The sequence below is a fragment of the Cyphellophora attinorum genome (genome assembly GCF_001299255.1).
Source record: "Cyphellophora attinorum strain CBS 131958 chromosome Unknown Contig8, whole genome shotgun sequence".
In the NCBI taxonomy this organism is placed as follows: Eukaryota; Fungi; Ascomycota; class Eurotiomycetes; order Chaetothyriales; family Cyphellophoraceae; genus Cyphellophora; species Cyphellophora attinorum.
In genome coordinates, this window is record NW_017253236.1 from 21,203 (window position 1) to 47,168 (window position 25,966).

A 25,966-nucleotide genomic window follows, 5' to 3' on the forward strand; every position below is an offset into this window, starting at 1 on the left:
ACTTTGGATACTGAGTCGTGTCTTTCCTGTTCATGTTGTTTCGCCGCAGGTGCAACTTTATCGCCACACAGTATGGCTGCTACTTGATCGCGAGCGGCACGATGCTGCTACGAGCCGGTCTTGTGAATATCGTGTCCCAGAATAGGTATTATGCTCGCGGCCCATTCACTCCCAGTCTGGTGCCTGCCGATCGTGTTCCATCGGTCCCGTGCCACTTCCTCCGCAGCTTAGACCGCCATCCCTGCCTATCTTCTAGCATGGATGTTCGCAATACGATGCTCTTGATCTTAGATGATAGGACGTGCCAGGCAACTCATCGTATGTGGACCTGTGGGAGGAGTTGTCAGTGAGCATCAATAGCTTCGCGAAGGAGATTGCACACCGCCGACCACGTATCTGCCGTTCGAGATCACCCAGTGGTGCGAGGCCTCGTTGAATTCAGCCGCTTCCAAGCTCACCCGAAAGTCGAGGTCGTGCATGTATCGACGGATGATTTTCGCGCGACTGGGGAAACCCTTGAAGGGCTTGCGATTGGCCTTGAAGAGAAGCGACTCTAGACCTGGGTCACGCACCCATTTGTGCGCTTCAGCAGCATGGCGTGCACGGTCCTTCTGCCACTCGCTGGTAGCAGCTTCGGCCGGAGCTCGCGCCTCTTGTTCCCTGAGAACGCCCTGGATTTGCAGTGCTATACATACTGGACTTGAATGACTAGTAGTGTCTGTCTATACGATCAGTCTCCCGCTTGGCCAGCGGCTTACAGTGTTTGTAGAGGATGGCAAGGAATTGCTTCTTGAGATGTGCGGATGCGTTGGCCATAGTGTTGATAGCGCTGATGTACTGGGCAGAAGTCTTGTCGACAGAGTTGGGATTCTGACCAGGGCTGCGCAGCATGTGCGATACAACCTCGGCTGGGAAGTAACGACCATGCATTAACACCTGCTGGATAATCGCCGCGTAGGTAGCGTTATGCACAATATCTTCTTGGGTACCGCCTGCGACATTGCCGATGCGATAGACCATTCGCTTTTCCGCGTCTGATTTGGCTTGAAGAACTCCAAGTTGTGTAAGGACTGTCTCATGGACGTTGTTGGCTTGTGTGGTGGGTGGCGCATACGGGCTCTGCTTGGGCGTGCGCAGCATCTTGCTTGTGCTTGCCTAATGGGCTACCAGTATCTAGCTATTATAAAGTCATGGCCCGAGACTACTTCTAAAGTCTTGCATTGCACATACACTCTTGAGACGACTAGTCTGGCTGGCCAACCCTCCGATCCACTGATTAGTTGGAGTTGACGGCGCGATCGGGCTGGCTGAGACCTGTCCCGTAGATTCCAAGGTTAGTTACTGATGTCGTTATCGTAAAAGGCAGTCTTATCTGACTGAAGTTGTGCGTTCGGGGTAGTAGGAGTGGAACTCGGCTGGCCGAGTGCACCATTTGTGCCGTTGGCATTATTGGGATATGACATGATTGCGGCCTGGCGAAAGGCGCGTGGTAAGAATTTGGAAGTGATGAACGACACGAGTCGTCCTGGTGTAGGAATTTGGAAAGAAAAATATCTGGAAGGTGGTAAGTTTGTTGCAAACGAGAAGCAAAGGGAAGGGAAGATATATGGCGAAGTGGGGCAGACTGGGTACCTGAATATTTGCAAGTGAATACAGACGAATCTATTGTCGGCTATTGACGGGTCGATGCCTGATTCAAACTGTAGTGAAGTGTTGATCGAGTGAAGAAGAAGCAGAATGGAAGTTGAGCATATCAGGCAAACTATTGATGGTAGTTTTGCCTTGATTTCCTTAGGCCGGTGTCTAGCAGAGGCGCTGTATATCAGAGACAATTCTTGCATCCAGCAGTCGTGTGACACTTCGAAAGTCCGCTCATCCTGAGATAGGGATCAAAAGATACCATGCGAAAACCGTGCTGCTGCCGTCTTGTCGGCATTATTCCTCGTGATTTCCGGAGGTTTGAAGAATCCACGTTGTCTTTTGCGCTTCTGATGGGACTTCACGTCCACGCACAAGCGCTTCGATCGAATAGCTCCATTTCGTCTTGGTCGCGGAACTGCTTGCCAAGCCGCAGCACACAAAGTCGATGATCATTGGTGACAGCCTTGACGACGCCACCGTCAACGGCTTGGGGAACAGCGACCAAAACGATAAGTTCTCTGAGTACTTCCACACCATTTTGTCTCAGGACACTCGATAACTTGAGCGTCATATCAGCCTCGAGCTCATTGACCCAAGCCTTGAACGTATCCTTCTGAACAGCAACCGCAGCATTCGTCGCCAACTTGCGTTGACCATGACTCGTATGGTCACGCTGCGGAAGAGAATTATCCCCCCAGTGTACACGACCTTCAACGCCTACAGGCTCTGGTCAGTCCACAGTTCTTGGACCAGGTCAAAGATTTGCGTGGATTAGCTGACCGGATTGGTCTTGGATGAGCGAATGAATGATATGAATTAGTGGGTGCATACGGTGCTGTACGTCAAGCGAGGTTGTGTTGGACAATTCGTTGTGGTGCATCTCCTCCATGTAAGAGATTGCCAAGTTGTATGGCGGTCTGCCGAGGGCTGGCTGCGTCGGACGGTAACCCAGCTGAACGTGAGCGCCGACGAGGTGCATCTGCTGCAGAGATTTTATGCCGAACATGCATAGCTGTGCTATGTACGGCCATAAGCCTCCTTCGTCGATGAGAAGCACTGACGGAGACAACGTGTTTATGAGTTTAAAATTCTGAATCGCAAAGGAAGCCGTACATGCGACAAGGTTCTTTCCGAGCGACTCAAAGGCGTTAGCATCAGACAACAATCCGAGGTAGTTCTCTCTTCTCTCGCAACGCTTGAGCAGGAAGACTAATTCGACGAATCGGTCTCGGATGGCATCGAGGGTGATCTCCTTCACCCATTTGTCGTAGAGTTGTTGGCGTTCTGCTAACGACAAGTCCCATACTGACCGGGTTCGCTTGGTTGATGTGTTCGCAGCTCTTGCAGCAGCGACAAGTTCGGTGTCAATATCCAACGGGCGGTTTTCGTTGGACACTCGAATCTGAAGAAGATTCTGGAGCCTCATGGCGGCGTTGTAGTCCAATTCAGCCATCCAATTGGCGAACAAATAGCTGGGCGCTATTCGGAGCATCTTGCACAGCCATGATTTTCTTGTCGCGTCGTTTTTGTCGTCCTTGTATATTGCCTTGTTTGGCGTTGCGAAAGCGGCGCATACTTGCGAATGATGCTCTTTGAGATGGTCTTGGACGACCACGAATGTGCGCTCACCATTGGCGATGTACCGGAAGATGTTGTGCGCAAAACGGGCAACCGTGGTCTTGTGCGTGTTATTCTGGACCACAGGCGGACTATTCTTGAATGTGGGCTCGTCATTGTCTTTGAGCTTGGCATTCATAGCCTTTCGTAGTCGCCCCAGACCGTATGGCTCCATGCGGTCCGCATCTCACGATCGGCTGCCGAGCCGGAGGATAGACAGCCGGTTGTCTTCGGCGACAGCCTTGATTACCCCGTTATCAAAAGCTTGATTGGTGATCGCGATGAATAGGATGACTTCTCTGCTGATGCCAGGTCTATTCGAGTTGATGGTTGTAATCACGAATATTACCATTACCATAGCCTTGCCCGTGCCCGGTGGGCCTTGCAGCGCTGACACCTTGTAAATTAGCATCCGCAAAAGTGCTTTGGCCCGTCGTCGAAGAGAAATTGTTCATGAGGTACTTGAAAAAGGCTTCTTCATCGGCACTAGGTCGACCAGGGTGCTTAATCAACCCGTCGTCTTCGCTTATGATTGACTGATTGCCAGATGGATCGTGTAGGTCCTTCAGGTTGAGAAGATGTCCGATGTAGGCTGCGGCCAGTTTGTTGTTGGATGGATTGAAGCATAGCTGGCTGCATATATGGCCGTATTTGCAAGTCTTTGGACATCGGCTTCTGCATGGAGGATGTGACTTCAAACCCCGATGGGTTTGACAGAACTCGGTGTAAGGATGTTTGCAGTCTGGGAAAGTGTTATCGCACTGGTCTTCGCAGTCGTTGACTTCGCCGCAGTATAGCATCGGCCACCGATGGTCACATTCATGTTCAACAGTCACAAGCCCGTGCGACAACTTCGCGTTCTCATCCACAAAGGTAGACGGTAGCGCCTCATATTTCTCCATCGCCTGCGGGCATTCGGTAACCTGTCTATCAGCCTGTGAAAATCTCAAAGCAAGTAGTCGTCCGCCCTGGCTGACCAAGCTTGACATGAGCTAGTCCTCGCTGATCTTGGCGCCGAGTGTGCTCACCGAGTCTAGAGCTTTGAGGACCGTGAAGAAGGCAACTTGCATTCGACGCATCTCAAAGGCAGTTCGCAAGAGATCGCACTCGAGGGCGATCTCCAAGTCCTGCTTCAGGTCGACCACGTCATTCGTGCATCTCTTGACGACTTCGTCTCTGATAGTTTCCCCAAGCGATTGGCAATAGTCGTTATCGTGCTTGAGAACTACTGCTGCAAACGTCGTGAGACAAGCTATCCGACAGAGCCGGGAGCCATAGATCATCAGCAGGATACGAAGATCCATCCCATGGATTGGCTGCGTGTTGGAGGCTGAAAGTTTTCCTAGTGTTGCGACGACCTCGAGATCATTGCTCTCGGTCTTCGCAGAGCTAAAGCTGCGCTCGAGGGACTTCTCGCAACGCATGAACTTGCCGAACACATTCTCCTCGACGATTGAGTCTACTTATCCAGGGTCGATTGGCATGCTCCGAGAGTTGAGGAACCCGATCATCGGCTTGGCGTCACCATGCACTTCTCTCATCACAGACTCTATTCCCTCCCGCATCAGACCGAGGGTCATGAACTTGTCGAGTAGAATGTCGGAAGTCTGGCCGAGACGCTTCGTCTTAGGCTTGAGCCAGCGAAAGATGGATGCCCCTTCTCGAGCATCGACATCACATCCTGCGGTAGGACAGTGCACCTTCGTTGGTCGAGTTCCTGCAGCTCTGACTCTGTCCGCGGCAGAGCGATATTGTTAGATAGTTCAACCTGGTGAAGGTCGTGAATGTGCTCGCATGATAGTCTGACCTGTGGTGGTGGTGGCTCTTCGGCCTCACTGATCACCTCGCTGCAGTAAGGACAATCTTTGGCCTCAAAGCAGCTGCGGGGCACCCATGACCACACTCCAAGTTTTCTTCGCAGGGTTTATCGCAGAAGACAATGTCGCATGCTTCACCAGACCGCTTTGAGCGGTATCCGACATGCCCGCAGCCAGCAGAACATCTAACCTTGCATACCTCGCACGGACTGCTGCAGTTTCTGGTGCATTGGCCGATGTGAGAACAAAGCTGCCGACTGCATGGCTTCTCGCATGGTGGGCAGACTCCATCCTGATGCTTGCCGCAGAGCCGTCGACAGTCATGGCCATTATGACATACTTCGATACATTGGTGTCTGCAGGCAGGATGCGGGTTGATACCGTGGTGTGTCGCGCAAAACTCCGTGCACTCGTGGGTGCAGTCTGGAAATCGATGGCTGCACTGCGAAATGCAGGCGTTCTCCTCCACGCCATAGCACAGCTCTGGCCATGTGTGACCACAACGACCACCCGTCTCCCGCCCCGTTGGACGCTGGCATGGTGGTTGGACCCGCTTTCCATCTGCTGTCAGATCGCACTCGTATCCGCAACTGACGGTGAACGGTCTACCACATTTCTTGCACGTCCAGTCGTCGAGATGGTCACATTGGTGCTCCTCCTCGGTACATGAGCAGCATTGTTTGCCACAGCTATGGCCACAATTCAGCCTCGTATCGCATCTCTCGATGCACTTGGTGAATAGATGTGCAACACCTGAGTGGCAGGGCTCTGGACAGGCGTGTTTGCTGCCTTCTGGCTGACTACACCTCACAAGTTTTTTGCCGCAGGGTGTCTCACACGACCACGCATCCAGATCGGCAGTGGCGGTGTAGAGTCGTGATGTCTTTGCGCAGGAAGATGAGATGGGAACCGAGGTTCCGATGTTGTTGAGTCGCGCCTTCAACTCCGAAGCCTGATATGAGTTAAAGGAAGTTGACAAAGCATCGAAGGACAATTTGTCCGCCGAGATTGGCTGCTTCATCTGCTGGACGATTCGTCTGCAATTTGGACCCGTTCCGTATGTGGTCGCATTGGCGACAGCGTCTGGCGCGATCAAGTTTAATATTCTTGAATAGACTTCTTGAATAATGTTCTTGAACGATGTTCGGCAATCGCTATCCTGAATGATGGCCTTGAATGGTGTTGTTGCATGGCATTCTTGAATAATGCACTTGAATGGTGCTCTTGAATGATGCTCATGAATCATGTTCTTGAAGGATGCTCATGAACGAAGCTCTTGGACACAACCTGATCGGATTTGCTGCCTCGTGACACAACCTTGGTGGTGAGTCAGTCGATGGTCGAGGATCGCGAGGTAGACCTATGTTTGCACCCAACGATTGCTCCATGCGTTCGGGTAAATACACCTGGATGGCATCACCTGACTCACTTCGGCTACCATCCTCGTCTTCGAATGACTCACGAGAATCTTTGATGCGTTTTCAGGGTCCTTGCTTGTGTCCAGAAGCAGATTCGCCTGTCCGACGAGCTGGCCAAGGGGTCATCGCGTCGTCTGGATCTCGAAGATCTCCGTAGGCGGCTCGGATAGGGCCTTGTTCTGACCCTTGGTGACGGACAAGTGCAATGAAGCAGGCTCTGTTGCCTTGAGAACGTTGTCCGCGCACGAATGGGGACGGACGCTTGTCAGGCCTCGAGCCCTGTGTAGATTCTCCAGTCTGACTGTCTCCCTAGGATCTCTTGATCCCTCAAGCAATGCAGACTAGTACAGTAGCAGCAAGGCCATTAACAGGATCGACTTGCCTCCGAGATAGGCGACGTCGTGGCAAGTTTTGACCATGATGGCAATCCCTTTGACGGTGGCCGTGTACCATGTGTCGGACCCACACTTCCGCCACTCAGCCTCTGGCGGCTCGAATGATACTTTGGAATTGGGCGTGTTGTCGATGGACGGAATAATGAGGCCGAGAAGCGCGCTGTGCGTCATGTCCGTAAGATAGATCTCCCCAATCTGCAGACCTGGTTGCAGGCCTTGGCAAGGCTGGGCAAGGCTGCCACCTTGACAGGTCCATTCGCTGGCCGCAGCACCGAACCCATAAGACACGGTGATAGCCAGTGGGCTGTGAGATATGTCCAAACGCCTACACGATATGCCGGTTTGACTCGGCTATGTGCGACCTGGGTGTTGAGTATTCCATGCGCGTCGTTACGGTGCGCTGCTCCAAGCGCGTATCACGTGTCAGCATATATATACGCCCGTGCGGATTCTCAAGCAAGCACCAGAATCAGTACTGCTTCTTGCTTCCGAAGCCGCCCATCTGCACAACGTATCGTTTCGCAAGCGCGCTCCTACCTGCAAATTTCGAAGCCTCTTTAGACCACAGCTCACGATGCTGAGCCTGAGCGTCGCGTATGGCTGGGCAGGGAGCGATCCCCGTTTGGGATACCCGCGGAAGGACAAGAATGGAAAACCTTCCAGGCCCCAGATCTCGGATTATGTGGCGTCATGCACTCGTTACCCCACAGATTCGTGGCATCCGCCCCTGTCTAGATCTGGGCCATTGGCGGAGCCGCGGAGCTGACTCCAGGAAACGCGTGCTACGGTCATGATCGCGACTATCTTACTAAGAGGTCTTCCCGCTTCCAGGAACGTACTGCTAAGTAGCAACACCAACTCCCGCCAAGACAAAAATCGACTAAAGATGGGCTCATTGGACATCGAACAGCCAGAATACGATGTCATCATCATCGGCGCAGGCTTGTCAGGATGCTACGCCTCGTATCGCATGCAGCAGCTGCAGTTGAAGCAAAAGGTCTTGGAGACGGGCACATCTGTTGGTGGAACGTGGTATTGGAATCGATATCCCGGCGCCAGATTTGATTGCGAGTCTTACACATATGGCTTCTCGTGGTCAAAGGAGTTACTTGAGGAGTGGGACTGGACCGAGGAATTTGCTCCGCAAGCAGAGACAGAGCGATATGTTCAGTTCATATGCGATCGCTTCAAGCTGTGGCAGAATATGCAGTTCAACACCACAGTAGCCAGCGCACATTGGGACGACGACAACACTCTGTGGAGATTGACTGACCAACATGACCGGAAGTACACCTCTCGCTTCCTGATAACTGGCATCGGTCTTCTCAGTGCACCAACTCTACCAAACATTCGCGGCGTGGAAAGCTTCGCGGGCGACGCATTCCATACTTCGCGCTGGCCCAAAGATCAGATCACCTTCGAAGGCAAACGAGTGGGAATCATCGGTGTGGGCGCGACAGCCATTCAGATCATACCCGAAATCGCGAAGAGTGCGGAGAAGCTTACCATCTTTCAACGCACACCGAATTGGGCTATACCGCTGCACAACTCCCCGATCGACAAGGCGGCTATGGCTAAGATCAGGAAGGGATATCCTGAACTGTTCGAGAAGATCAACAGAACGCGATTGAGCTTTATGCACGATGGTAACCCAGCATCGATATGGGATGCTACGCCAGAGGAGAGGGAAGTTCTGTGGGAGTATCTGTACGCCCAGCCAGGCTTCGGGTTCTGGGTCAGCAACTACAAGGAGATCCTGATTGACAGGAAAGCCAACGCGCTTGTCAGCGATTTCGTCGCCAAGAAGATCCGGCAGCGCGTGAAGGACCCGTGGACAGCAGAGAAGTTGATACCTAAGACACATGGTTCGTACCAGGCGGCAAGTCCTCAAACGTCGCTAACATAACCAGGTTTCGGCTTACGCAGAGTGCCAATGGAGACGCACTACTATGAAGCCTACAACCAAGAGAACGTGCAACTGGTGGACATACTGGAAACGCCCATCGACAGCATAACAGACAAGACTGTCAAGACCACAGCGGCAGAGTACGAGTGCGACATTTTGGTGTATGCGACAGGCTTCTCAGCCAGTAAGTTTCATCGCCGGCGTCTTCGGCCTTGCTAACGTCTTGATAGTCACCGGTTCTTTCGACGCAATCGACTTCCGAGGCGTGAATGGCACTCGCCTTGTGGACAAATGGGCAGCTGGGCCAGAGACGTATCTTGGCTTGACTGTAAAGGACTTTCCCAACATGTTCATGTCAATCGGTCCACATCAGGCATACGGAAACATCCCCAGAAGCATAGAATATGCTGTTGGATGGATTGCCGACTGTATAGCATACCTCGAAAAGCATCACATCACGCGCCTTGAGGCTAGCGAGAAGAAGGTTGAAGAGTGGACAGATCACGTCCACGACCTCGGCAAGGGCCTTTTGAGCAACGAGATTGATAGCTGGATGACAGGAGTCAACAAGAATCTCCCAGGAAAACAGAAGCGCGTCATCGCCAGGTACTCGGGAGCCGCGCCGGACTTCAGAAGGACATGCGATGCGGTTGCAAGCGAGCAGTATAGAGCATTTGTCTTGTCATAGCACTAGTAGAGCACAAATGTCAAACAGCATCCCATTGCGATCCTTAAACCTACTCAGAGGTCAGCCACGACGGAAGAGCTAAGCAGATTTATCATGACCAAGACGTGAAGAAGGCAGAGTTGGCGCAAGACTTCTTCCAGAAGATCGATGGTGTGCTGCGCGCCGATACACAATAAGCATAACTTCCATGGACGGTGCACGAGGGTATTGACATTGCGAAGTAGGGGCAGAGAGACAAGCCTAGATTAGAGATCCTCGCCGGGCAAAGCTTGACGCTTTTGCGGCGTCGGGAACGCGACATGGAACACTCGCGGGAGAAAAATGATCTCGAAACATAGAGAAGCGATTTATGACTTGGCTATTACGTTCTTACTCTGCCTCCTCATTGTCCCAGAATAAGAACATACGGACTTCAATGCTCTCACGCGGTGGACCTGCGTCTTCCTGATTCTCCAGCGGAAACGATGAATGAACAGCACACTTTGCACGACCATCGTTCTTTGAATCGAAGATCTTGAACACCCAAGCCTCTTCTGGCGTCATGTTGCTGGCGTAGTACCATCTCTGATTAGGGTTGTGTGCCATGTTTGTGACCTCGTAGCGAGCAGCGTTGTCTCCGTTTGATGAGTACTCGGCGCGCGCCTTGTGGCCGAGATTCTTCGAAACGTTTCCATACTCACCAGCACCTGGTGGGGGCAGATTGGCAACAACGGTGCGGAAGTCCTTCTCATCAACCGTTTGGAAATCGCAAAAAGCCAGAGGGTCGCGTTTGACATCACGGACAATTGGCTGCCACACATTCATGATCGCCCATCGTTTCTTGATCCGACGTTCAGCCTCCTCCTCAGGCAGGTTGAGAAAGAGGATCTGCTCGGACCCACGGTATGACTGGTCGACATGGACGAAACGCTGTTTGGGTTTAGCATAGGGACCGACGATAGCCTGAAAGACTTACAGCAGGATTGTTCTTGGTGACGAAGTCGGTGTCCTTCTTCGCTGCAGCATCTGATTGTGCTTCATCAAATCTGTGCCGCCGAGTCATGTGCGACACGAAATGCACATGATCAGCACCAGTACTGCATAAGTGTTAGTCGATGCCTTGCGGCCAGATACGTGACTTACAGCTTCTTCATAAGCTTCTCGCATTCAGGATAATACACTCGCTCAATTGTCTCCTTCTCAAGTTGGTCTTCGCCCAGGCGTATATTCGGAACCAGCTGGAATCCATTCTTATCCAGAGTAAAGTCGTTCTGCACGGAACGCAGATCCTGGATGTTCATCTGGTAAGGGACGTGTTTTCTGCGTTTCTCGAATGCCGTGCCAGGATAGGTTTGGATAATACCGCCATCTTTCACCTCCAAGTAGTAGTACAGAGTCGAGCGCTCCGCTGGGAGCGTCATGGTTTGTGTGGCCATTGCGGAATGTGGTTTGCTGGAGAGTTCGGTTACTACCAACGCTTGCAAAGACGAAGGCTTCGAATAAGTCGGTGATTATAAAGGCTGATGGCACGTTCTGGAAGCGTTGTTGATCTCGACCATGGTATGACGCCGACGTCGAAAGCCGCGGACTTAAGCTTTGTCCAGACTTGGTATACCCGCGGTAATGCAATTAACTTCAGGTTTGTCGCAGCTATGATCTCTCCAGAGATGGATCTCGACCCAAATCTGGGGCGCGAAGGGGGTCATGCTGTCCGCCTTTGCCATGGTGATTTGCTAGACGGGCCTACGGAATGCGATTGTGGCCCAATGGTTCTTGCGATGTTGCGCTGAAGCTGCGAGTCAAGCACGTGGAGGATCTGGGGTCGCGGAGACAAGCTTTCGGTTAACATTTGCGTTCCCCCTCCCAAACCGTTTTCGGCCCTGATTTCGTGTTCTGGACTCTCGTCCGCCTGCACACGAAGCCAAACACTTCCCAATCTGCCGGGTAACTGAGATTGATATACTGGCTGCTGCTCCTTGCTTCTCTACCTCCTGCACTCATTCAGCAGTACCTCGTTCTTCGTTCCGACACCATGGCTGCAGTCACTGATTCGAAAGTCATCAGCGAGCACGACGAGCGTGAGAGCTCTCACAGCACGGATGCTGAGAAGACCGCTGTCGGTATCGACCGCGATACAGTCAACGGAAGCGACGACAAAGTAACATTGAAGACATGGGCTGTCGTCACCGTAGGTTCCTCCCCCATTCAGCAGCCTCTTCGTACTGATGCATTTGCCAGGTCCTCGCAGCCAGCTATGGTATTTCCTTCTGGCCTGTCCCGTTTTTTAGCACCATCCAAAACGAGATGTCCGTGTCGTTCGGTAGCTCTCCCGCAATGGGCTCATGGCTTACCTCTGTGTATTCCATTGGCGGAACCATCGCTTTCATGGTCTTCGGCGCGAACAGCGACTTGTTTGGCCGGCGTAACTTCATCATACTCGGAAACATACTGATGGTTGTCGCTTCAATCATTGCCGGCACCTCGCATCACATTGGGCAGTCCATTGTAGCACACGTTATGTTCGGTGTTGGTGGAGGAGCATGCCAGATGGCAGCCTTCGCACTGCCGGAACTGCTGCCGAATAAGTGGCGACATGCTGCCGTTGTCATGGCCGATGCGCTAATCTATTTCGACGTCATTGTCGGACCAGTGGCTGCCCGTATCGCTTGGAAGAGCGGCGCTTGGCGATGGGGTTACTGGGGTATCACCGTCGCCCAAGGTATCAGTCTGATCGTCCTGGCGCTGTTCTACTACCCACCGAAGCATCCCAAAGGTATCGCTTGGGGCGAAGCACTTCGCCATCTCGATTATGTCGGCATGATCTCTTTCACGGCTGCCGCTGCCCTCTCGCTTTCCGGCATCGTGTACGTTCAGCTGGCTCCAGCAAACTCTCCGATCGTCATTGGCCTGCTGGTATCCGGCTTTGCATCCTTGGTATTCTTTGCGCTCTGGGAGACCTTCGCCCCGCTCAAGATGCCATTGGCTCCAACTCGTCTGTTCACCGCCAACAAGGGCAGATCGCTGACTGCGCCATTCATTGCTGCCTTCGTTGTTACCATGTTCTACTACGGCAACAACATCACCGTTCCCACCATGATCGCGGTCTACTGGACTGGTCCAACCACAGCACCATCCACGACATATGGACTCGCTACCGTACAAGGCTTTGGCATCTTCACTGGCGCCATGATCCTGACTCTGGGAGGAAAGAAGTTCGGCCATTGGAAGCTGCAGATGTTGATTCCAATCACACTCATGACTCTCTTTGGCGCTTTGCTTGGCGTCGTCAAGCCGGAGAACGAAGCCATGGGAGTTGCATTCGCATTCATCTCATCGGCAGCTTACGGGTATGCACAGTACCTTTCGATCGCATATGTGCAATTCGGCGCAGATCAGACCGAGTTGGGAATCGCGGGTGGTTTAGCGGGCGTCGCTCGTTATGCCGGTGGTGCCGTCGCTGTCACCCTCTTCCTGACGATCCTGAGCACCGTCCAGGCTTCCTATGCAAGCACGCACGTCATCGCTGCCGCGGAAGCCGCCGGTGCCTCGCCCGCTACTGCAGCTGCCGTCCTCGCAGCACTGCCGCTGGGGACTGCGGCTTTGGAGAAGGTTTCGGGGCTGACTCTTACAATTGCCGAGGCCGCAGGAGGCGCTTTTGTCGATAGTTACGTTCACGGTGTTCGGTATGTAAAATCGTGTCTGTTGAAGTCCAGAGAACTGACCATACCAGCGCCGTTGCATTGTCCTCGCTCGGGTTCGGCATCCTTGCCATCATCGCTTGTCTGTTCCTCGAAGACATCGGACCAAAGATGACACCTAAGATCGAAGTGTTCCTTGAGAACGATGTTCAGGCGGAGAAGAACAAGTTCCACTAGAGACAGTAGGCAAGGCATGCACTTGACCGGAGATCAGTGCGGAGACACCTTATGTATCCACTAGTCGATATCAAGAGCTTTTGAACAATATGTCGGCGTGACTTGCACACAAGAAAGCTTTCATCTGTGTCCGGAAGCAATAACCCTTTCGTGATGACGTCCTTGGGGGAATGCAGTGCAGATCTCAACACTCCAAAGGACCCAACGTCGTGTTCGCGCTGAGGTGCCTCCTCCTCCCCGTCTAGACTGTGGGAGACGACCGTCGTAGCGTCAGCTTGCGGAAGTTTTGTAGATTTGAAAACTGTGCATTCTATACTATTGGGGAAAGCCTTTTCACCACGAGTTTGTGTGGATGGTCGCAGGGTAAGTGAGCCGTGGGCCACCTCGTGACGCGGTTGTTCGGAGAGAGTCGTGAGCTGTTGATCATCAGACTGCGCGGCGGGTCTGAAAGTGCCGTGAGGCCGATCGGAGAAGGAGGCGAGGCGCATCGGAAAAGGGCGTGAGGCGTGTCAGAGAATAGACAGAAGCTGTAATGACGGCGAGACAATTCGATGCTGCACAAGCGTTCCGTCGATCTGATCACATTCAAGGCTCCACAGTCGTTGAGACTGCTCGCTAAGTCACAGCACAGACGTTCGATTATCCTCTGTGACAGCCTTGATAACGCCATCGTCAAGAGCTTGGCCGGAAACAGCGATCAAAAAGGATGACCTCTCTGAGTACACCCGGCCTCTTCGAGTTGACGGTAGTAATGACCCAGAGAACCATCACGAGTGTCTTGCCTGTGCCAGGCGGGCCTTGTAGAGCGGTGACCTGCTTGATGAGCATATTCAGAAGCGCCTCAGCTTAAGCCTGGTCAACGATGTAGTTTTCGACAATATACATCAGCCATGCTCTATGATCAACTCCTGGGCGTGCTGGATGCTGTACCAGCTGGTCTTCTTCACTGGTGATCGATTGTTTACCGTCTGGGTCCCGCAGGTTCTTCATGTTGAGCACCTCGCCAATAAGTTCTGGAGACAGGTGATTGTTCGTTGGATCCAATAGGGCTCAGACGAGAGGCAGATTTACCCGCATATCGGTCTCGAGGCTCGGTAAGCGCTTCAGCTCGTATGGCCACGCTTCGTGGACCGAATTCGGCATCTCCAGGATCGAGATGTGGTAGGGGCGAGTCGTCGACATCAGGCGAAGTGTGCATCGCACTTCGTGCGAGGTTGGATCGAAAAATGTCAAGCGCTTTCTGACGAATCCCGCCTACGCCTCAGTCGATTGGGGCGTGTCTTCGACCCGCATGAACACGGTGCATGCCTCAACCACGTTCAGATTCTGTGTCTGTGGGAGCAGAACTATCAGCGCGACCCCGAAGTTGTCCTGCAAGCGCGATGTGTGGTTGATCTTGGTATCCAGTGGCACCGGAACCGACGCTACTGCCTTGCTCACTGTCGAGTCAAAGCCGAGGACGGTAGTCTGCTTGTCAATCTTCACATTGCGAGAATGGAAGTAATCCCGTTGGCCAGACTTCTGTCTGGCCGAATATGAGTTGGAGAATGATTTGAGCCACATCAAATCCCCTTGCATGACCCTGTCTCCACAAACTCGCGACCCAGTGACAGCGTCGGCACGCGCAACGCGAAAGCTAGAGCCAACATCGCGACCAGCAGCTCCATAGTGGAGCGGCCTGGTAAATAGTCAGGACGCCGTCTCAGCATCTCGCTTGCTGGTGGGTAGATGCTGATGCGCCGAATGTCATCGTGATCGTCATCGCATTGAGGGCAGCCGATGATGGCCGCGATGATGCTGGTAGTGGTTGAGGAGAACATGGTGAAGTCGAGGAGTGCGTGGAGGTGGGCAATAGGGTGGTGGTGACTGGTGAGGGGTGATTGTGCTGCTGTGAAGGGTATGAAGTGAATAGTATGTGGTGACTGGTATGCCGTGAACATGGTCCAGTCAATGTGCTCTGCGAAGCTCTTTCAGTGAGGACAGAAGTTGACGTCGTGTTGGGAGCGAGGGCGTGCTTTCCCTTGCACAATGCTGCCAGTCGCCCGCCTTTTCATGTTCTGAAGCCTCCGCATCTTCGCGAAGAAGGAACGCCTGATATGGTGCAAGTATGTATGAGCTGTTCTGTCCGTGCTCCATACGATACGTCATGTACTCGGGTGCGATATCGAACAAGTCTCCCCAAAGTATTGTTCTCGCTCGGCCGTCGAGGCGGAGCAGCATGCTGAGACCCAATGCACGAACAACGCCGACGACACAGAATAAGATGAACATGCGCGCTTCGACGACTCGGCCAGGGCGTCACTTTCCTTGGCAGCCTCTTTGTCGGTTTGACCTTGCTGCTGAGCGAGCAGCTCCATACCAGCACCGGCCGCGACAAATTCTTTATTGACACGTGCACCGACGAAGTATCTTTCGATGTTTGGCTTGCTGTGTCGGGAGATAACTATCAATAGAATCGCTGTGTTCGCCTCATCCACGTTTCGATGAAATGTTACCTCCAGAGAGGCTATGCTGTTGTAGCATCCGGTCTTTGCAATGCGAGGAAGACCATTCAAGAACTCGGATGGGTGTCGGCCTTGTGAGTTGTACTCGCCGACGGCCGGATGGTGGCGGATATCTTCCTTGACGAAGCGGGAATACTCTTTGACGTAAGCATAGTGGTCAGCGAGGTCATCGGGGAGAGGATCCAGGATGCAATACATAGCGTCTGAGGTGGCTCGATCGACGAGAGCATTGTTGTACCACGTTCCGATGGTCCTCGCTCTTCTTTCCATTCTTCCACCTTCGTCAACCGACCCACGGCCTACGAACCATCGTCGTATGCCAAGTTCTGCCAGAGCGAACAGTGGATCCAAGCGGTCGAAGATGGCTGGGATAATGCCCTTCTGCCAGGGTGTATTATCATAACCGGGTACGCGAAGTCCCAAGTGCTCGAGACTTTCGAGCCGATCTGGACTGAGTTCTCTGTTGCCGTCGAACTTCTCGAATTTGGCTCTGAGATCGGGTGACAAGGATCTTCGTCTGCTCGGGTTTCCGTATTTGTCAAAAGAAGTGTTCAACTCAGCAATGATCTTACCGAGTGCGACGATCTCGGCAACTTCCAGCGTATCGGGGTTCAGAACCAAGGACGCTTTGCACTGGATACCAATTCAAGAGGCCACCGTATCCGACCAGAACATCAATCGCGTCAACCTTCTAGACACGCTCGGCCGGTTGATCGAAGCAGCAAAGGGGCAGGTAAAGTAACGCCACGATTCCTTCGAGCCGCATCGGCGATCGTGCTGAGCCTTATCGCAGACGGAGTCAGGCTGGTGCTGAGCCTCATTGAAAACGTGGCGAAGCCTGTGCTGAGCCTTGTCGAAAGTGAAGCCAAGCTCGCGGTGATCCAGGTCGGAGCCGGAACCGAACCACAAACGAGAGCACCGTCACCAGACTCCGCGGTCTGGACTCGAGCCGGTATGGATGGAGCCTCCGAGGCATCGCGGATCTGCCGTTTGGCATTGGAGCTCTTCTTCTTGATTTTTTTTCGGATTCTGTGCTTCAGGTGCAGGTGGTTGGTCAATCCGTTCCAACTCGACGGGTCTGGAGTTGACTCGGCGGGTGACTTCGTGTATGATGTGATCTTCCCTGCACTCCCTGAATCTAAGGCAGACGTCGCGTCATTTCACCGTGATCGTGCTGTCGGTTGGAGAGACTGGCCAAACCCCGATGAGATGATCACAGAGATACTCGATTAGCTCTGCAGGCTTCGTGCCATCCACGTCGATGCTTTGTATAGTGTCAGCTTGAGACGTTGAAGCTCGAGCTGTGACCTGGACTCTTCCATTCTGCTCGGAAGTAGCCATGCCATCCAGACCCAACAACTGGTCGATGCACTTCTTGACTCTCTTGACCGCTTCAGCTGCCCAAACCATGGTGGGATGGCTCTGCTTTAACACAATCGACAAGTATCAAGGTTGTGTGGATGAAGCCGGCTACAGGCGAGTAAGATACCTATTTGAGTCGGTAGATGTGATTCATGAGGATGAGTGCTGAATAACTCAAGGCGGACAATCAACGACACCGGCCTTCCCTGCGTGGAAAGAGGCCCGCTCGATGGTACCGGCGAGATCGTGAGCTTTCATTGTCTTGACCAGCTTGTTCGGAAGGTTCGAAGGGTCGTGCCGTAGATATCGTCGAGTGAAGGGCAGTAGCCGCCTTGTGAAGACTGTACAAATGTTTAGATAGGAAGGGCGCCGAAGGCTTATCATTGTTTCGCTGCTGTACGTGGTGGTCTTGGAGCGAGTCTCGCTCGAGCCTTGAAAACCAGGAAAGGAATACCCGGTGAATCCTAGCCGACGAAGACGCCGTAGAAATTTGACGAGGGTCAAGCTGGCGTAATTCAGAGACAGAAGAGAATGATTGCACACTTCAGCCTTCATTGATGGGCCGAAGACTTGGAATGGGCAACCGTGGTGAGAGGTGCGAGAAAGAAATGGGGAGTGAGGTTGTCAGGGAGACGGGACAGAGGTGAGAAGTAGCTTGGTCCTGCTGCCGATGCAAAGCAAGCGAGAAGCAAGGACCGGGATCATCTTTCCAGTACGGCAGCAGGAACGAAGACGCGTCGACGACAGACGTGTTTTTCCCGCCTTGATTTTTTTGGTGCCTACCTCACGCGTTCTCGGTAGCACTGTTTGGTGCATGATACGCTGGCGACAACGTCTTGCAGCAGCAATCTGTTGACTTCCTACTATTATTAGTCGTCTGCGGCCGAATATGTGGCGTTGTGGATCAACATCGTCACCTCTACAGGAGGAGAACGGAAAGAAGAGCAAGAACGAACTGCCTGGTGCTGCTTGAGCCGGGAGCCGTGTCTTGGCAAGGCTGCGCAAGGCTCCGCGGCTGCGAAGTACCTAGCCTGCCCAGGTATCATTGTTGATCGAGGCCTGTTCCAAGGTCGAACGTACGTCCGGCATACCTACGCTCCGCACTCGAGCTCGACTTCAGAAGCAAGCGCACCACAAACGCTGTCACGAATACGGTACCCAACGCCGTGCATCCCGAAGCCTCAATGAGCGCTTTCAGAACGCAACGCGTGATGTCCTAGCCATACATGCAACACACCGTCCGCACCAAGATATCGTACACGAACACCAGGAGAGATCCATGATAATCAAGCCTCGAAATACAGCATGCCACAAGATCGCAGCCAGTCTGAAGTTGGAAGAACACGAGGCCTGGTCTCCGAGCCAGCTGCGGTCTGCCGTCGTTCGTTGGGCAACATCTACAGCGCACGATATCACCATGTTTGTGCCGAAGCCGCCAAATACCGGCGGCATCAGTCGATTCGCGTCGTCTGCTTGCGAATACCATGAATGACGAAGCAAAGGTAAGAAGCATGGCAGACCGCTTTTGCCATGGGCCAGATGATGGCGAGCCGATCTCAGATGGCATTCTTCTCACCTGCGTCGGCACGTCACGCTTCGCATTGTCCGAAAATGAGCAGAGCGCGTTGCAGAGACTTTCAGTTCCACTACCTCAGCATCGCTGGTAGGTAGGTGTCATGCGAACTTAGTGTTCTTCAATATCGGCTTCTGTTGCTTCCGTGACTTCGTTCCAAACATCGAATTGCCGGCCTCGGGCCGAATTCTGACATTCTGACACCAGCTTGAGTAGTTGTGCAAACCGAAGGTCGGGCCTAGACCAAAGCAAATCCTGCCGCCTCAGACATGCATCAGTTTTCCCCGGACTCCCCGCAAAGCTGGAACCGAGCCAAGGCGTCGAAGCCGTGGGGAAGAGGCAAGTGTATAAGACTGACAATACCTATCTGGGCCCAACACAGAATCGCCGTTCCCCCTATCCTCGATCTACGAACAATCGAATTCCCTCATCATGGCAAAGCTCACCACATACAACATCGCAATCTGCATCACGGTCTGCACAGGCGGCTTCAGCTATGGCATGGCCGCAGGCAGCCTTCCCACCAGCCTGGGTCAGCCGGGCTTCTACAGCTACTACGGTCTCGATCCAACCACCTCACGTGAGTCGACACGCTTGGGTCATTTTACACTGCTAACGCCGGACAGACACTGCCAACATCATCAGTGCCCTTAGTGCTCTCTTCTTCTTCGGATGTGCCGTCGGATCCCTAGCGCAGTCATGGTTCGCCGACTGGCTTGGACGCAGAAAGACCATAGGCATAGCCGGTGCGATTGCCTCATCGGAGGCGCTCTTGTTGCAGGCTCGGTCGTTGTCCCGATGCTGATCATCGTTCGAATGCTTCAAGGCGTTGGTGTGGGCATGCTGTTGGCCTTGGTACCTCTGTACCTGACAGAGGTAGCACCCCCCAGAACACGAGGCTTTTTGACCGGTCTCACCACACTTTCCTTCGGCATGGGCTACGTGATATGCTCATGGGCCTCCCTTGGCTGCTATCACTTCAAGAATCAGACTCTCGCCTGGCGACTGCCGCTGGCCCTCGGTGTCATTGGCCCCATTCTTGTCCTCACCGGAGTATGGTTCATTCCCGAATCTCCACGCTTCTTGATCTGGAAAGGTCAACGTGAACAAGCATGGATGATTTTGAAGAGACTGCACCATGACCCACGAGTCGCATCCGAAGCAGACGCCGAAGCCGAGTTCACACAAATCGTACGACAGGTTGAGGCCGACAAAGAAGACGAACCCACCTTCTACAAGATGTTCACCAAGCCCACCTGGAGACGTCGGGCCATCCTGGTCATCTTTCTGTTATTCGCTGGGCAAGCTACTGGAGTTTACGGCATCGCCAATTTCTTGCCTTTGATTCTTGGCAGCCTGGGAATGACCGGCGATATGCCCCTGATCTTGAACGGTACGTGTCACTGATCGTCAGGCAGACCACGACTAACGGCGATCTTCGCAGCTTCCCAGGTCACGACGGGGACTGTGTCTGTGCTGGCTAGCATAATCCTGGTCGATAAAGTCGGTCGTCGAAAGTTGTTCTTGATCGGCTTTGCAGCCATTGCAGGCGTTCTGCTATCTGAAGCATTGCTTCAATGGAAGTACCTTGGGACCGACGACAAGCCCGGAAACGCCGCATGTGTCTTCTTCATTTTCCTATTCATTGTTATCTTCCAGGTGAGCATGATGCTATTCTCCCCGACTTTGCCACTGATGCTCGTAGTGCGTCGACGCTCCGGCACTCGTGTGGGCGTCCGAGATATTCCCTACCAATTTGCGGGCCAAAGGAGTCAGTCTGGCCGTCTTCACCTTCTTCGCTGGCGCCATCACTTTCTCAACACCTGCTCCACTGGCCTTCCAGAACATGTACGTGTACCCAATCCTCGATACTCAACGCAGGCATGCTGACAGATCCTGCAGCAAATGGCGCATGTTCCTCATATATGCTGCACTGATGGTCATCGCGGAAGTCATCACCTATATGTACATCCCTGAGACGAAGGGACTGCCTATGGAAGAGATAGGAGCCTTATTCGGCGATGAAGTCGTCGTTCACTTGACAGCGGACGGCCAAGGCATTGTCGAGGACAAGCAGGTGACGGATCACATTGAAGATAACGGGTTTGTGCAAACTGATGAAAAGCAGGTGCACCACGAAGAGAGAGCCGGCGGCGAGTCACGAAACTGGGCTCCAATTGTCTGATATCTTGCGGAGGGTGTTTTCGCCATAAAGCGCAGAGTCCGCTTTGGCATCGAGCCGTCGCGTGGGAATATCGACACAAATGCATACTTGCGAATCTTCTGTACCTATAGCTAAAGAGCGTTTACAGACGGAAGAATCAATCCTCTCGAGAATGGACAGCAGCACTACCACGAGACCTATTACCTTACCTTTCTGCACGTACGTGATCACGGACTGATCAGGCCTGGCCTCCGTCGTCTTCTCGCCTATTGTTGGGACTGATTGCTGCCAAGTCGCGCCTAAAATTTGTGGCGCCACCCCCGCGACCCTCCAAGTCGGTACCGAACCATGTTTTGCAAGCTTTGAGCTCTAGGCTGAAGCTGTGGAGAAAATCTAGGCTTCGCACCTACCCCGCAACCACGCGTGCCCTAGTACTTGCCCTATTACGAATATTCTATCAGTCTGCCGTCCCCAAGGTCCACACGGGATGTCGCACACAAGATCATCTAGGAGCCGCACCAGGCGCCGGGCATTGATCTTCGCATCCCTCAGCGCATATCTACGGTACGAAACCATCGGGTCCCCACGTCGAATACAGATTATCGCCAATGACAGCATCATCCGAGGGACATCGTGAGCAGATCTCTTCTCATGAACCGATTGTGACTACCAAGAGAGCATCAGCAGCGTGCCAACGCTGTCGTGCCAGGAAGGTCAGATGCAACTTGAATGCAAACGGTGGTCCCTGCACAACTGCGTGCTTGACGAGGCCGAATGTGTGGTCGTAGCTTCCAAAAGACGACGTGAGTATCGACTTCGGAAAGCTCGATTAGCGGAAGCCGCGAACAATTCCAGCTGCGATGCCTCGCACACGACAAACGCGACACCGCGATGGAGCAATGCACAAGGCTCTCTCACTGGAAAGTCGTTGGTCACAGCAAGAACGTCCACTGTTTCGCAGCCGGAATTAAATGATGGAGCTGCGGATCGAAGAACAATGATGCCGCCAGCATCGCCGCTACCTCTCTCAAACGCCACTTTACAGCGGACGAACGGTATTCACGAGAAGGACCCATTCCCGGAACTTCCCAGCTATATCGCCAGATCCCAGCAAGAGTTCCGACCAGAAGAGCTACGATATCTGCAAGACTCCGATGCACTGATCATGCCCAGCCAGAGTCTGCGTGACCATCTCTTGCTTGCTTACATTCTTCATTTTGATCCTCACTTTCCCGTCATCGAAGTTCAAGCATTACTGGATGCTATCGAGGGGCGATGCGCTACTCCTATCAGCCTTCTTCTTTTCCAAGCGGTGATGCATGCAGGCAGCCATTTCGTCGACCTAGCACTCCTCCAAGATGCCGGCTTCGGCACTCGAGTCGATGCCAAAGCGTGTTACTACCGGCGTATCAAGGTTCGTCAGGCCAGTCACTGTCCTCTGCTTCCACGTGTACATGCTGATATTTAGGCTGCCAGGTACTCCGCGACTTGGCTTGGGAAAGCGATCGTCTGGTGCTTCTGCAAGCAACGCTTCTTCATCAGTGGTGGTGGACGACAAGCAGTGACTTGCAGGATCCCTGGTACTGGCTTGGATCATGTATCACGCTAGCTACAGGCATCGGCATCAACCACCCAAGCACCCTAGCTGCCAAGGACAATAAGACACAACGGCTGTGGAGAAGGATCTGGTGGGTTTGCGTTGTACGAGATCGGATCTTTGGACTAGTTCAGCGGAAGCCAACGAGAATCAGAGACGAGGATATCGCCCTCCCGGCCCTGCGGTTTCAGGACTTTGATACAAAACCACTCGACACAAGAATCCCGGTATTGGCGGGGTGTGTCGAAGTCACTGATTGTGTCAACAAGGTCTTGTTGGCGGACATTTTTATCTCCCAAGCGAGTCTTCTTCTGACCGTGGGACGGATACTAATCTGCTCTTACAACCTCCAAGGCTTCGTGAACTCCACTTCTACCTGGTCGCTCTTCGCTACGCCAAAGAAGCAGGAAGAGATTGACCAAAGCCAGCTCGACCGTTTGCAAGCAGAACTCGATGATTGGTCCAGTCAATTGAACAGAAACTGCCGGATCAATGACTCCGACGAGGATGAGCTACTTGCGGATCATGTATACGCTGGTCGAGCAGGACTTCGACTCTGTTACCTCCTGGCAAAGGAGTTGTTGCATCGACCACAGGCCTTCGAAACTGATCCGGAGGGATGGGCAACATCTCGAGGAGACTGTCGAGAAGACAGCTCGACCGCCGCAGCGCGTCTGCGTGTAAGTGAAGTAGCATCGGAAATCACGGAGATCCTGGGAAGTTTCCACCAACGAGGCAAGCTACTTTTGCTTCCGCCGTTGACCTTGACTTGTGTTATGACAGGCGTTGCATGGTTCTTGGTGGAGATGAGACGAGCCCAGAAATCACCTGCGGAGCTTCCCGATCATCCATACCATCGCCTCATCCGGGCAGTCTTCGTTTTCAAGGACCACTATCCAATATGGGACGAGACTGTTGCCCTCTTGAAGGTTATGGCTATCAATCAGCATGCCTGGTTTGCACGCACGATGGCCATGATCTCGCCTTCTGTGCCGATGATATCGACTCCAAAGTCTGCCTCGAATAGCACGCCAAAAGCCGACAGAGTTCTTCACCAGATTCATGTTACCTCGGTGGCATCCAACAAGAGCCCGACGACAGCTCAGACCGCAGACGAGATTCACAAAGCTTTTGGTGGCTTGCACGATGGGACATATCTGTCAAGTCTTGATCATCAACATCTGGACCATCAGCTCTCTTCAGGCACAATGTTCATGCCGTCAATGCACCCATTCGCATTGACACCGACAGCTTTCATGTCCTCTGACGCCATGGGCTACGATGAGCTTGCGCTGGGACAGGCACTCGATGCCTATGGACTTGGCGACTCGCTCCACGGTCTGATGCCTGACTTTTCTCATGGCCCGAACCACGACATCCAAGGGTCTTCGACGATATCCACGGTGATGTGGGGTACGGGAACAACGCGTTGACAGCGCCAGCCCTACCATGGATGTTTCTGGCCATCAAATCGAACCATTGCCACGGATGGGTCTCCCTTGTTGCTTCGTCGAGCTGTTAAACATGTCAGTGAATCCCCAACGGCTGTCGTTTGGAGCAGACCGAACGCACTGCGGAGGTTCAATCCTACTACTCTGGCTATTCCCGGACCGCTCTCGTCGATTGTACACGTCGCCTTCTCCTTATTCCACGCAGCCGCACCATTGTTTCCCATATCTGTTTGCACGAAGCTGCACGGGGAAGGGAGAGTGTTATTGGCGCCCGATCTCAAGCCGCGTCTGCAAGAACGACCCGTAAGGCCAAGATGCGGCAATCCAGTCAGCTGGGTTCGATTGGAAAAGGAATAGCAACGGACTCTCGCTATGAATCTCGACCGTCAACCAGTTCAGTGCGGCTTTCGACAATTCGTAAGCCGTCATAGGGTGGGGTTTGGCCAACCCCCGAAGGACTTGACCCGTAGGATGCGAAGCGGCTCGAACTGCAGCTACCATCACGCTTTCTACGCGGGAGAGGTAGATTTCGACGAGATACCTGTCAATGTCGAAGCCCAAACGTTGGGGAGGACGCTCGCGATGAAGATGGACATCACCTCTACTCACCACGATTTGCTCCGGTGAATAAACAAGCTGTAGACATGTTGCTGGATAATCGGGGCGAGAGAGTCATCACTCCAAGCAGACAGGAGTTCACGATCGCTTGCACTGTCAAATCAATGCATCCTGTGAAACCGCAGGTGTACTCGCGATTTCCTCGAGCCTCGCTGCACGAAAGCCTGCTGCAGCAACAGGTCCATAGCTTGACGAAGACCACCGAACATAGCTATTTCAGAGCGAAGTTGGCGCATAACATCCGGACAACTGTCAGGTAGCACTGTCTGAGCGCTGTTGATGAACAACCAAGGCGAGAACACCAAGTTTTACCTAAGCCAAGCCCGCGGGAATGGATCGGCTATGTGTCGGTCCGAATGTCGGTTCCTGCATGAGCCGGCCTCCACCCTCTCCAAGGGCTTGAATGTCAGAATGTCAGAAATCTCCACACTTACACGACACTCATAGCCCAACGAGCGTGGGCTACCTCCTGGCCTCAACTTCAAGGTCAAGCCGCATAGGCATTAGTTGGCATCATGTGCCGCTGATGTGGGAGGTCCAGGCCGTCCCAAATTGATGTTCAGCTCGGCGTTGATTCGTCTTGGGCCCATTCTTACTGACCATCACTGAACATCCTGACTGACCATGAACTTAAGCTCCCTCATGACTTCGCATGGGCGCCACCTACATCGAAGACAGCCGCTGGCATGACATTACTGACAGTCGAGAACGAAAGCGACGTCAGGACCGGCTCAACCAGAGAGCTCGGAGTACGTTACTCTGTGATTCCGCGGCTACAGCTAACATACACGAGGGAACCGTATCGCACAGATCAAGAGAGCACAATCCGCCCCCGAGTCGACTACATGCAGTGACAGCTTGTGCTCACCCTCTTCATCGTATCCATCGCCTGCCAAGTTTCCGGCCAACGGCACATCATTCCTTGCGCTCCCCGCTCTAGCCGCAGAAACCCGAGCCATTACGGAGATCCCGATCAGTGTCTACACGGCGCTGTTCAACAATGGAGCTATGTTAGGCTTGGAGTGTGGCTACAACATTCCGTCCAAGTCCAGACCATGCGTCGACTCGATACCAGATTCGCTGAAACCGACAGCACTGCAGCTCACGACTCTCCATCAGACTTGGATGGACAGATTTCCATTTCCGAAAATGCGGGACAATATGATCAGTCTCAACCGGATCTTTCACGAAGAAGACTTCCTGGCTGACCTCTTCAACATGCATTCTTTCGATATCAAGCCCGGGAGGCCAGGCTGGGATCCAACTGCGTGGGTCATCGGCCGACAATTCTCTCAGAAGTGGGGACTCTTCTATTGAGCGCCTATGCTGCGAGCGAATTCACCGATAGCAGCAGAGCTCTC

General features: G+C 53.2%; 8 protein-coding genes across 8 annotated transcripts; 4 read left to right on the forward strand and 4 right to left on the reverse strand.

The window, feature by feature from the left end:
* Positions 1–353: 353 nt before the first annotated feature.
* On the reverse strand, positions 354–1,140 carry AB675_5289 (uncharacterized protein; the record flags this gene model as incomplete). Its single annotated transcript, XM_018145490.1, has 2 exons — positions 354–718; positions 759–1,140. The coding sequence occupies 2 exons, from the start codon at positions 1,138–1,140 to the stop codon at positions 354–356; spliced, it is 747 nt and encodes a 248-aa protein (XP_018001947.1).
* An 859-nt stretch (positions 1,141–1,999) lies between these two features.
* AB675_5290 (uncharacterized protein) lies at positions 2,000–3,433 on the reverse strand (the record flags this gene model as incomplete). The annotated part of the gene is made up of 2 exons (XM_018145492.1): positions 2,000–2,358; positions 2,473–3,433. 2 exons carry the CDS (start codon positions 3,431–3,433, stop codon positions 2,000–2,002), a joined length of 1,320 nt encoding a protein of 439 aa, XP_018001774.1.
* A 4,341-nt stretch (positions 3,434–7,774) lies between these two features.
* On the forward strand, positions 7,775–9,482 carry AB675_5291 (2-oxo-Delta(3)-4,5,5-trimethylcyclopentenylacetyl-CoA monooxygenase; the record flags this gene model as incomplete). The annotated part of the gene is made up of 3 exons (XM_018145493.1): positions 7,775–8,753; positions 8,799–8,978; positions 9,025–9,482. The coding sequence occupies 3 exons, from the start codon at positions 7,775–7,777 to the stop codon at positions 9,480–9,482; spliced, it is 1,617 nt and encodes a 538-aa protein (XP_018001902.1).
* A 369-nt stretch (positions 9,483–9,851) lies between these two features.
* Positions 9,852–10,897, reverse strand: AB675_5292 (uncharacterized protein; the record flags this gene model as incomplete). Its single annotated transcript, XM_018145494.1, has 3 exons — positions 9,852–10,391; positions 10,438–10,558; positions 10,605–10,897. 3 exons carry the CDS (start codon positions 10,895–10,897, stop codon positions 9,852–9,854), a joined length of 954 nt encoding a protein of 317 aa, XP_018001996.1.
* A 596-nt stretch (positions 10,898–11,493) lies between these two features.
* AB675_5293 (uncharacterized protein) lies at positions 11,494–13,336 on the forward strand (the record flags this gene model as incomplete). The annotated part of the gene is made up of 3 exons (XM_018145495.1): positions 11,494–11,649; positions 11,700–13,144; positions 13,192–13,336. 3 exons carry the CDS (start codon positions 11,494–11,496, stop codon positions 13,334–13,336), a joined length of 1,746 nt encoding a protein of 581 aa, XP_018002035.1.
* Positions 13,337–14,590: 1,254 nt separating this feature from the next.
* AB675_5294 (uncharacterized protein) lies at positions 14,591–17,250 on the reverse strand (the record flags this gene model as incomplete). Its single annotated transcript, XM_018145496.1, has 4 exons — positions 14,591–14,861; positions 14,933–15,293; positions 15,639–16,473; positions 17,005–17,250. The coding sequence occupies 4 exons, from the start codon at positions 17,248–17,250 to the stop codon at positions 14,591–14,593; spliced, it is 1,713 nt and encodes a 570-aa protein (XP_018002041.1).
* A 1,957-nt stretch (positions 17,251–19,207) lies between these two features.
* On the forward strand, positions 19,208–20,960 carry AB675_5295 (High-affinity glucose transporter; the record flags this gene model as incomplete). The annotated part of the gene is made up of 6 exons (XM_018145497.1): positions 19,208–19,355; positions 19,402–19,521; positions 19,602–20,168; positions 20,220–20,434; positions 20,481–20,623; positions 20,678–20,960. 6 exons carry the CDS (start codon positions 19,208–19,210, stop codon positions 20,958–20,960), a joined length of 1,476 nt encoding a protein of 491 aa, XP_018001988.1.
* Positions 20,961–21,939: 979 nt separating this feature from the next.
* Positions 21,940–25,922, forward strand: AB675_5296 (Cutinase transcription factor 1 beta; the record flags this gene model as incomplete). Its single annotated transcript, XM_018145498.1, has 4 exons — positions 21,940–22,353; positions 22,416–23,939; positions 25,241–25,354; positions 25,416–25,922. 4 exons carry the CDS (start codon positions 21,940–21,942, stop codon positions 25,920–25,922), a joined length of 2,559 nt encoding a protein of 852 aa, XP_018001939.1.
* Positions 25,923–25,966: the final 44 nt, after the last annotated feature.